This window comes from Sinocyclocheilus anshuiensis, unplaced genomic scaffold (assembly GCF_001515605.1).
Source record: "Sinocyclocheilus anshuiensis isolate Anshui unplaced genomic scaffold, SAMN03320099.WGS_v1.1 scaffold487, whole genome shotgun sequence".
NCBI classification, from domain to species: Eukaryota; Metazoa; Chordata; class Actinopteri; order Cypriniformes; family Cyprinidae; genus Sinocyclocheilus; species Sinocyclocheilus anshuiensis.
This window is the reverse complement of record NW_015548240.1, coordinates 218,579-228,984: the sequence shown is the minus strand read 5'-3', so window position 1 is coordinate 228,984 and position 10,406 is coordinate 218,579. Positions and strand designations below refer to the sequence as shown.

Sequence of the window (10,406 nt, the reverse complement as noted above, 5' to 3'; positions counted from 1 at the left end):
AATAGAACACACACACACACACACACACACACACACACACACACAGATATGATATATATATATCTCATAAAAGTAATTATTATAAGCTTTATATAAAAACAATACAAGTCTATAATATATAGTCATTTATCTTATTAGACGCTGGTATGCTCACTGCTGCTGCATCCTCTAGCTGAGAGAGAGGCCCCAGCAGGTTGTGCTGCATGTCTGCCACACGTCGATCAGCATTTGAGAGCTGCTCCTCTAATGGACTGACATCAAACACACTTCCCATCTCTGTCAGCACACTGCCGAAACCCTGCAAAGTCCGTCTCATCTGAGCAGAATCATCCAGAACCATCTAAAACACGAAAATGATAAACAGTGGGATGATGCAGGTATCTTCAGCAGTCAGCTAAATGATAATGAGGTTTCTGAGAGTAATACCTGCAGTGCATTCACATGACTGTCCAGGCATCTGGCAGTGGTGTATGTGCAGGGTGTTGTAAGCCAAGACTGAGCCTCTGAGATCCAGCTCTGTGACCCCTTCACCATCTCCTCCTGCTCCTGCAGCCAGTCACGGACCTACACAGAGACAGTTTAGATAACACACTTTAGATAACACACAATTTAAGTCATAAATTAGTTAGAATTCACTGAAACTCCTGTTTTCTCTATCATGTTTAACTTCTTTGCTCAATTTTAGATTAACCATTCTTTAAATATTTATCCAAGTACAGCAAAGCATCATGGGAATCTGAGCAGGTGACCTTGCTGAGGAAGGCGGTCCTCTGTTCGGCCTGTTTGGTGAGGCGTGTGTGGGTCTGATGAGTGTTGGCCAGGTTGTCTAATAACAGACGGGTCTCATCTGGATGCATTTCACTCACATCCTGTAACTCCACCTTGACCGCTGTCAGACGAGTATGTAAACCATCCAACTCATCCCACACTCGCTGCAAAGGAACAATAAAACACATAATAAATCTTCCATTACTTTTTTAATCCGCGTCTAGACTTCACAGTTGTGTAAAAACTAATTTAAAACATTTAAAACACTGTCACAGAACTTAAAGAAAGGCAGGTTTATTTTGAGCTTTCCCTGAAACGACTTGTAGCATTATGTCTGCTACGCTGTAACCTGTTAATATGGGCACCAATAGTAAGATAATGTACATTTACAATACAAAATGCATGAAACAAGTCTTACACTGAGCTAAACTTATGTCTGACCTTCTGTGTGCTCTCAGCTTCACTGAAGTTCAGGCTCTTCTGCTCTAACCAGCTCTGAACTGATCCCAGACCTGCTTTAATCTCCGAGATTTTAGCACCCAGCCTGTGAAGTGGGCCACTTTTCTCCACAGCGGTCTTCACCTGTGAGTGAGTGAAATGGACATAAAAACAGGTATGTCAATTAAAATAAACAGAATTACTGATATTACTTTTAAAAAGCACTAAACACATGGACACATTGAGTGTCTATGAGACAAAACTCTAGTAACAAGAACTGCAAGAGGCTCAGACCTTAATTAATGAACCCATAGAGCTTACCTAACTACTACATGTGTGTGTTAGAGTTTGTATATGAATGATGCAACACCTCTTACACCTGTAAAAGAGAGTGTGTGTGTGTTGAGTATGTGTCTCTGATGCAGGGATCTACCTGTTCTAGAGTTAGATGTTCTCCTCTCTTAATTCATTAAACATGACATAAAACAGTAGAGAGTGTGATGTTTAAAAGGTGCGCAAAGCACATTTAGTTGTATTTGAATTCAATAACAGACAAGAGTATTTTACATTCTGGTGCTCTTGTCAGCGCTCACAAACATTTGCCAAATGTCCATATTAAAATAAGAAAAAACTTTTAGAGGTATGTTTCGATGAATGTAAAATCTGGGTGCTGAAACAAAATAAGTTGGGAACCATTCAAAGAATGCATCAAACCTGTTCCTCCACTTCCTGTAATGACTGTGAGACTTCCTGTAATAGTCCCTCTATCTCCTCTGGAATTGATGTATTTTTTTCAGAGTACATCATCTTCAAGCTTTCCGAAATACGCTGCAGAACGGCCTTCTGGGTACACAGCTGTGAGTGAACCTCCTGTTTAGCAAAAAGCGACATTGCTCATCAATTAGGCTACATTAGAAGAGAGTACATCTATGGACTGCACAAATAACCATTTTCCATTTTATCCATTTAATTTCAAAAGTACCTCTTGGTACAAGAGTTTTTTTTTTTCAAACCAAAGCTCATCGAAGTGTCATAAACAAGAACAGCAAAGGTAGCTAAATTAGACTGGTTTGCCAAATTACACAAGCATGGGTAATTTGCAGGGCAGTCAGTGAGTATAGAGAAAGAGACATCATCTGAAATTTGAAGTTGTTCGTGGTCAAAATACAATCATATTTATTACAGAGAGATATAAGGTATTTTATGGTGTCCCTGAAAAAATGGGAAAGAAAAACACAGTTTCAAACAAGTGCCAAGTTTTTAGAAATGTTTTTCTGATTACCTGAACTAACCTTGTCAAAGCCTAAAATGTTCAATTTTCTGAAATTTACTCATCTTTGTGACAACAACATATTTATTATTAAACAATATGAAAATATTGTTAGTACTTGTAATAAAATATTATTGTTTAATTCTTTTTAGGGTATAATAAAAAAAATACATAAGCTTTTTTTTAAAAAGACAGTTTCAAATGATTGGTAAACATAATTATATTAGAGTTGTATTCATATAATTGTAAATTACAGATCCAGGCATTAAAAACAACGCTTCAGACAATAACAATTCCCTCCAGACTCTTCCATTTTTCTTTCATGACAAATATCAGCAGATATTTTACCAAGTAAAGTTTTACTTTAGTTAAAATAGGTTATACATTTTACAGTGGAAGAATTTCTGTTTTGAGATTCTACTGGATACAAAATATCAAAAAAGTTATAATAAAGAAAACACTTACATTTATTGGAACACCAGAAAGCAAATGGAAACGATGCACAATGTGATATTCGTATATTATGTGATATTCAATGCAAATCAGTCTTTCATATAGCACTAGTCTTGCTGGTTGACCCATTCACTGATGGTGCTCGTAGTCCCTCAAGCTTTAAGATAACAGAACCAGAACAATCCACTCAAAAATCTCTCTCTATCTATCTCAACCCTTCTCACCTCACCAGTGAGATAAAGTTTCTACCCCCTTTTTATATTATAATGAGTCATTCAAGATGGGAAGAAAAGCTGCATAAACAAGATCCCAAAATTACCGAAAACCCAGAGGGATTCAGAGTCAGAATGGACCATGCATTAGAGAGAGAGAGAGAGAAAGATTATCCGTTCAGATCATTCTATTTGGCAGCTGTTTTAGGTTTTATTAACAGTTATGACTTCTGCTATTCTTCATAATATTTTATGCTCATTCTTACCCGTTCTGCTTTACTGCTTTGGCAGTATAATATGGAGAATAGAGAGAGAGAATAACTGTTTAAAAGTCTTTGAATCTTTAAGAGTGTGTGTGTTTGAACTGATTGGACGGAACAGCCTATTCAGCACAGTAAACAGTCACACAGTGTTCTAAATAGACATAAAGAGCAAGCAAATAAAAGCTTGTCTTAACCAGCGACAGTCGTGGTAAGCTATAAACAACAGGATATTTTGTTGATTGCTTGGTTTCCATTACTACAAATTGCATGTCACTTGGAAGAGCCTGGTTGGGACAACCAATACTGAACAATAAAACCTAGACTAAACAGCACTGTATGCCATTACCCACAGTATCTCTGCTGCTCAGAAACAAACACTGCAGGATTCATTAATCTGTCAGTGTCTATTCGGGTTTATTAATTTTTAAAATGTCTTAATTTGTGAAATATCGTTTCAGTATGCATCTGTACTTTTGTATGTGCATTTGCTTTGCTTTTCCAGTAAGGTATGAGATCTGTAAAGTCATAGGCACACTGAATCTGGCAGTCTACTCTTTCAAAATCCTATCTACATTACAAAAAATACCCAAACATTTATCTGGCACAAAAATAATTCAGATTTTAGATAGTAGAAACTAAAAGCAAGCAACTAATCAAACTAGGAAACCCTAATTTATTAAATTTAGTGGAAAACGCAGTAAAGAACCACAGAATTAAATGTTTCACAAACGAACAAAACACAGGAACCTTTGCTGCTACACCAAAATGAAAAAACTTACACTGATTTGAAAGCAGATGATTTGTAATGCCTAATGAAAAATGTAGTCAATTTAGTTAACACGTTACTCCCCAACATGAAAAGGTGGAGTATTATTTATGGGTGAGAGGTATTATTCATACAGTACATCATGAAGAGTGAGGGCAGAGAAAATGAAGTTTGCTGGCCGCAGTCAGGGACAAACAGAACATTGTGTCAATGGCAAATCCCTCCCTTTCATCTGCATCTCATCAGCTTTAGTAATTCTCATGCTGGTGCAATAAATTTACTTACTGTAACAAATCTTGCCTGTGCAAAGTTAGAATCCAATTATTTAACTCAAGTCAAAAAAACATCTAAAGTGGACAAAAACCAGCTTAACAAACCTGTAGTTGCTTCTTGCTGGGCTCGTGCTCCAGTACAGCGAGGAGAGAGACTGCAGATTCCAGCCATTCTCTGACTCCCTCCAGCTGCTCCTGCACTCGTTCCCTCTCCTCCACCTCTGTTCTTACTGCCCTCAAACCCTGAGAGCTCCGTTCCTTTAGACTGCAGGACATACAATTTAAAAGTCATGTTAAACTTTCAGTCCAAGTCCATACTGCAAAAAAAAAAACTATTAAACGTCCTAGAATCCTTACATCAGTATGTTCTCGTTCAACATAAAATAAACTTTCATGCATGTAAATTTAAATATTATCCAGATATTTAGCTTAGTCTGTGTGCGGTTTAGCCTTTCTGGGATGGGATATTGGCATCCAGTGTTGACCTACTTTAGTCTGTAAGCCCACTGGTTTGAAATTAACGTGTGGACCACTGGGACATGGAGTTCACAATAGAAAATATTGGGCAAAAGACATTCATGTTTAAAAAAAACAAAACATAATTCAGATACTAAGAAGAAAAGTCAAAAAAGAAAAGAAAAAAAAAGACAATTAGCAGTAGGCTAAGTAGGTGCCTAACCTATGGTAACGCTCTTGCAAGGCTTGAAGCTCTTGGCACAGCTCAAAGGATGGGGCCTGTTCCAGGTGGGGGGGAACACCAAGCACCCTTGCAGCTCTTAATTCCAAAGCAGAGAGAGCTCTGTGTTCACAGTCCAGTCTGTCCTGGTACTGGGACCAGAAGAGCAGTAGTTCCTGTAGCTCATCACCAGTCAGATTCTCTCTGCTGCTATCTGGAAGTTCTGCATCCACCTGCTCCAACACAGTGGCTGCCTGCTCCACCTGCAGAATGACAGCAAAGGAAAACAAGCTCAGTTCTTCTTATCTGCACAGTCTGTTATACACTTAAAAATAAAGGTACTTAAAAGATTCTTCACAGCGATGCCATAGAAGAACCATTTTTGGTGCCATAAATAACCATTCAGTCAATGGTTCTTTAAAGAACTATCTATTTCTTACCTTTTTATAATCTGAAGAACCTTCTTTCGCCACAAAGAACCTTTTGTGAAACAGAAAGGTTCTTCAGATGTTAAAGGTTCTTATGGAACCATTTAGACAAAAAAGGTTCTTCTATGGCATCGTGAAGCACTTTTATTTTTAAGAGTGTAGTGTAATGATTTATTTAGAGTAAGCATACCAAAACAAGAGTTTCATTGTTATTTCACATGCATGTTGGTGCACCAGTTATAGTCAAGGCACTTACACTCCTTGTGACACTGCTCCACTCTGCTTCCATTTGTTCTGAGCGTGTCTGCAGGTCACTGCCACAGCGCTGCAGTCTTGCCACCTGACCCCAGACAGCGCTCACGGCATCCTCCCTGTTGGCTCTGCACCCATACAATGAACACCACTCTCTCAGATTCTCCAGTTTTCCAGGAAGCATGGCAACCTCTTCCACTAGAGCCTAAAAAGATGAAGAATATGTTTAAATATACTAGCCTCAAATTCATATGTATCTCGTTGCATCAGCTGGCAAAACACAGATAAATGAAAAAGATCTTTAGATTATAAGGGGAGGTAATGGTAGTCTAACAAATGCTAGTCTTTCTACCGGAAAGGCTTTTATTTTGACTTTACCTTGAGTTTCTGTTGCTGGTCTTTGCAGTCTTTGTGTGAAGTAATTTTTTTGGAAGCACACTGTGATAGCAATGTTTCTAAGTCTCTCACTTGCTGGCAAAGCTCCTCGTAGCACTTACGAGAATGTTTCTGCCACTCAACACACCTTGTTATGGACAAGAAATTAGTTAATTTTGACATGGGGTATTTGTAATTTGATGACAAGACATGATAATGTTTCATAAAGATTTGAGATTTGACAAGCATACTGAGTGTATTGTGGTTAACAGTAATTACGTATCTTGATTAGGGATTATGACCATTTACTCTTAGGAAAAAGTTCTTATACAGTATAATAAGGTTTCATACTACATTATGTACCTCTTCAAAGATTCTACATTAATTTGAGCCTGGGCCTTAAGGGTCGATAGCCTGACCAGGAGCTCGCCTAGAACCTCTGTGTGTAGAAATTCAATCTTCTGTGGCTTGAAGCAGGGATCTTGTGGGGTTTGAGCTTGAAGCTGTGAAACATGTGACTGGAACTCTGTGTCTAGAGTCAGTAAAGCATGTCGTGCATCTATTAGTCTTTCTGAGCAGCTTCTAGCAGAGCAGATTGAGGGAAGGAGGGCCAACGTGGCTCTTCGGAGGAACCTAATGGTATCGGTCACTGCTTTGGTGTAGTTCCTCAGCAGTTCTTTAGCTTTAGTTAGGCTCACCTGAAAAGACAGCAGAAATCTACCTTGAATTTATCTGCTTAAATGTATATTTTCATTAAAGATTCTGTATATGATGTTTCTAAACATTTGCACCAACTATATTGCAAAGGAATAGATCAATGAAACTGTGTGTCAAAGATGAAACAGATTAAACTCACCATTCGTTGATCACACTTTTCCAAAACCATATCCTTCAAGCAAGTAAGCTGTTTGGAGTCCTGTGGAGGTTGAGCGCCAATTTTTTTTTCAAGAAACTCAAGCACTCGCATTCTAGATCCTACATTCTTTCTGAGTACAAGGCACTTTCTTAGTTGTTTTTCAATCACTGCCTCTTTTGGTTCAATACTACAAGGCTTTTCCAGCTCCTCATTGGTTTCTTTGAGGAATTGCTGAAGTGCTCTTTTTTCTGATGGATAATGAATATGTTTTAGCAGATCCCATTCCAATATCTGAAGATTATTGTTCACTGCCATTTCTGAGGTTTTAAGACTTTCCAGTATTTGTTTGAGTCTTGTTTGTTCAGCAGAGAGCTGAGATGGATATAGATCTCCTATGATTTCCTGCAGTTCATCCATTGTTTCCTCACACAAGTGTTTTACTAAAGAGATCTGGATCAGAAGGGCCTGACAGGCTCTGTAGCGTTCCTCTTTGTTGATGCTCTCATCTTTGGTCCTTGGGATCTGAGCCTCCATTTCTTCCTTAACATCTTCAGTGCACCGACTGAGGCTCAAGTACCTTTCATGAGCTTGTGATTTGAGATCCAAATCAATAATTTTGTGGTACAGTTCAGTAATAACACATAACAGCTCTCTTCTCTTGTCCTCTGAACAAGGACTGACTTGCTCAACCTGAGATTTGCGCTCCACAAGCATCTGTTTGAAGGGTTCAATGACAGAGAGGGTATCCTTGGTTACAGGAAACCTGTGTCTTTTTACATCAACTAACATTTGTCTCAGGCTGTTCTCGAGAGATGACACCTTCCTCTGAGAGGATTCTTGGCTCTGTATAACATCCATAACGTTCTGGCAACATGCCTTCTCATAGATAATAATACTTCTGATGTCCTCTTGAAGGTTGGTGAGTTTCTCATAGAGCTTAGTACTCTCTGTGACACTTAGCTCGGATGCAATGTCTCTGCTTTTCATCAGAAGGGCTTCAGTGACAGCGGAGTGCTTTTCTGCCTCTCCAAGAGTGTCCTGGATCTGCCTCAACCTGCGATCCAGGTCTGCCACACTCAAACTTTGATAATCTTCTCTCCTCAAAGCTTCCCTCTGCAGATGACCAACCACCCAGGAATCAACATCTGCTATCTGCTCTGACATCTTCTCCTGGGTCTGAAGTCCTGACTCCATCCCGCGAACTGCCTCAGCCAGTTTTCCTGCTGTTGATTTGGACAAATTCTCTAGGACCTTCAAGGATGAGGTCACCATCGAAACATCAGCTTCATCTAGATCACAAATCAGCTCAGTGACTTCCTCAACCAAAGACTTCAACTGGGTTTGCTTCGAGTTCATCTCAGACTGCAATTTCTTTAAATCTTTAATCTGTCGATGAACTTCTTCTGGAAGCAAAGACACCTTTTTCTGTCGTCCTTTGACATCACATTCTGTCTGCTTGGCCCAAGCCAGAGCATCTGTCATCACCTTAACAATTTTACTTAACGTTGAGTTGCTGCTGCTAGGGGTTGAAGCTGCTAACTGTTCACCCATTTGATTCAGCTGATCTTTTATATACTGAAGATCCTGCTCTATGCTGAATATCTCTGCATTGAATTGGAATTCCTGGGAAAGTGCCTCAGAGGTCTGCTGAAGGTAGAGGTACTGCTGATGGGTGGAAATGAGATCAGCATTTAAATTCATAATTTCTTGAGCTCTCTTGCCATCCCATAAAACTGGTGAGGATTTCGATGCATCCAAGGTCTTCTGAATGTTCTCGAGATGGTCTTTTAAGGCACCGACCTCTTGAATGAGGCTGCTGATTTCTTTAGCATGAGCATTAGCCATGTAAAGAGCAATCTCTGCATCCTTCTCCAGCACCCTCCACTGGCTTTGCAAATTGTTTTGCTGTATTTCCGCTGCTTGTCTCTCAGGCACACTGAGGTGGGGGGACAGTTTTGCATGAGTCTGAATTAACTCACCGAGAGCTGTCCTTTCCTGCTCCATATTTCTCAAGAAAGAGCACAGCCTTTCCTCCTCAGCAAAACTGCTCACAGCTGGAGAGCTAGAGATATGAAAGACACATTTATGGGCTTTTACATTCTCTTACATTCTCCAAGTTGTTTAGTGTAGGGGTCGACTGATATGTATTTTTCAGGGCAGATGCCGATTATTACAGATCAAGTAGTCTGATAACCGATATTTTGAGCCGATATATATATCTGGTGTAAAAATGAAAATTAATGTCAAAATTAAGAATAAAAAGGGCACTGACAAAAACTTTCTTTAAAGGTCACATATTTTACACCTTTCTGGAGTTTTATTTTAGGTTTTGATGTCCTTAAGAATATATATTTGCGGTATAAGTACCAAAAACTATCTCAATATATTTTTACAGCTCCTCTCTCAGGAACTCTGCTGAGAACAGGTCGATTTTGGCCTGTCTAATTAATATTCATGAGCCTCTCTTCTGATTGGCCTGTTGTTTTCTGTGTATTTCTGACGGCCAGGCCAACCACAGGTAACTAGGGTCAGCTGACGTCACAGCGCTAGCTGGAGGCAGCAAAACAAAGGGCAAACTGGAGGCGGCCTATTCAAACCAGTGCAGATTCGGCTACATAAGGAGCTTAAAATATCATCTTGTTGTGATGTTGGGTGCCAGAATCGACGTAATACAGCCTCAAATTAGAAATTTGATTGCATATCTGCTGCCACTGCCACTGTGGTTAAACGAGATATAACGAGCAGACTGGACAGAGACGATCGTCAAAAATGCTCGCGTTTGCAGCGCACACTTGTTCGTGAAAAATCACAGCTACTTTATGCAGGCTGTGTGCATTTTACTGTGGACTGACTGTTTTGAAACTTCTATGGTAGTTAAATAGCCCCTAGACCTCAGTTATCGTGAAAAAAGCCAGGAAATTTCAGTTTTGACAATATGGGACCTTTAAATGCTTTTTTTAGGCCTGCCCCCTAATAGTCGACTAACAGTTAGTCGACGAGAAGAGGCTTGGTCGACCAAAATTTTATTAGTCGAGTACATCGGGCAGGACATCCATATGCTCACCTAACATTCATCGACCTCAAATATGGCTTATCATCTGAAATATGTAGTAGCAACTTTACATGGTGCTCAATCTAATGTTAGCCTAGAAAAAAGTGCGCTGTTCACGTGTTCGGAGTGTGGAAGCTGAACAGTAGCGCGCTTGGGCTACAGCATGACAGATGGAGGCGGCGGTGCGATCGTTTGCTCTTAAAATACTTCGTCATTTTTGGTCATACAGATAAGAGTAATGCATCTTTTGTATCTGTAAAGACTCTACGTTTATTCGTGTGCACTCAGAATAACAACGAAACATTGAGCTTTTATAAAATAAATA

The 10,406-nt window shown here is 39.5% G+C and overlaps 1 protein-coding gene across 1 annotated transcript in view; it reads right to left on the bottom strand.

The window, feature by feature from the left end:
• Window positions 1–10,406, bottom strand: part of syne2b (spectrin repeat containing, nuclear envelope 2b) — a 93,080-nt gene that overhangs the window by 47,742 nt on the left and 34,932 nt on the right. Inside the window, exons 60-70 of the mRNA XM_016442222.1 lie at window positions 7,030–9,091; window positions 6,537–6,871; window positions 6,177–6,321; window positions 5,803–6,003; window positions 5,122–5,381; window positions 4,548–4,707; window positions 1,921–2,076; window positions 1,210–1,350; window positions 750–932; window positions 427–564; window positions 155–340 (exon numbers count right to left, since the gene is read on the bottom strand). Of these exons, the coding sequence (XP_016297708.1) occupies window positions 155–340; window positions 427–564; window positions 750–932; window positions 1,210–1,350; window positions 1,921–2,076; window positions 4,548–4,707; window positions 5,122–5,381; window positions 5,803–6,003; window positions 6,177–6,321; window positions 6,537–6,871; window positions 7,030–9,091 (3,967 nt within the window). The remainder of the gene's footprint in view (window positions 1–154; window positions 341–426; window positions 565–749; window positions 933–1,209; window positions 1,351–1,920; window positions 2,077–4,547; window positions 4,708–5,121; window positions 5,382–5,802; window positions 6,004–6,176; window positions 6,322–6,536; window positions 6,872–7,029; window positions 9,092–10,406) is intronic.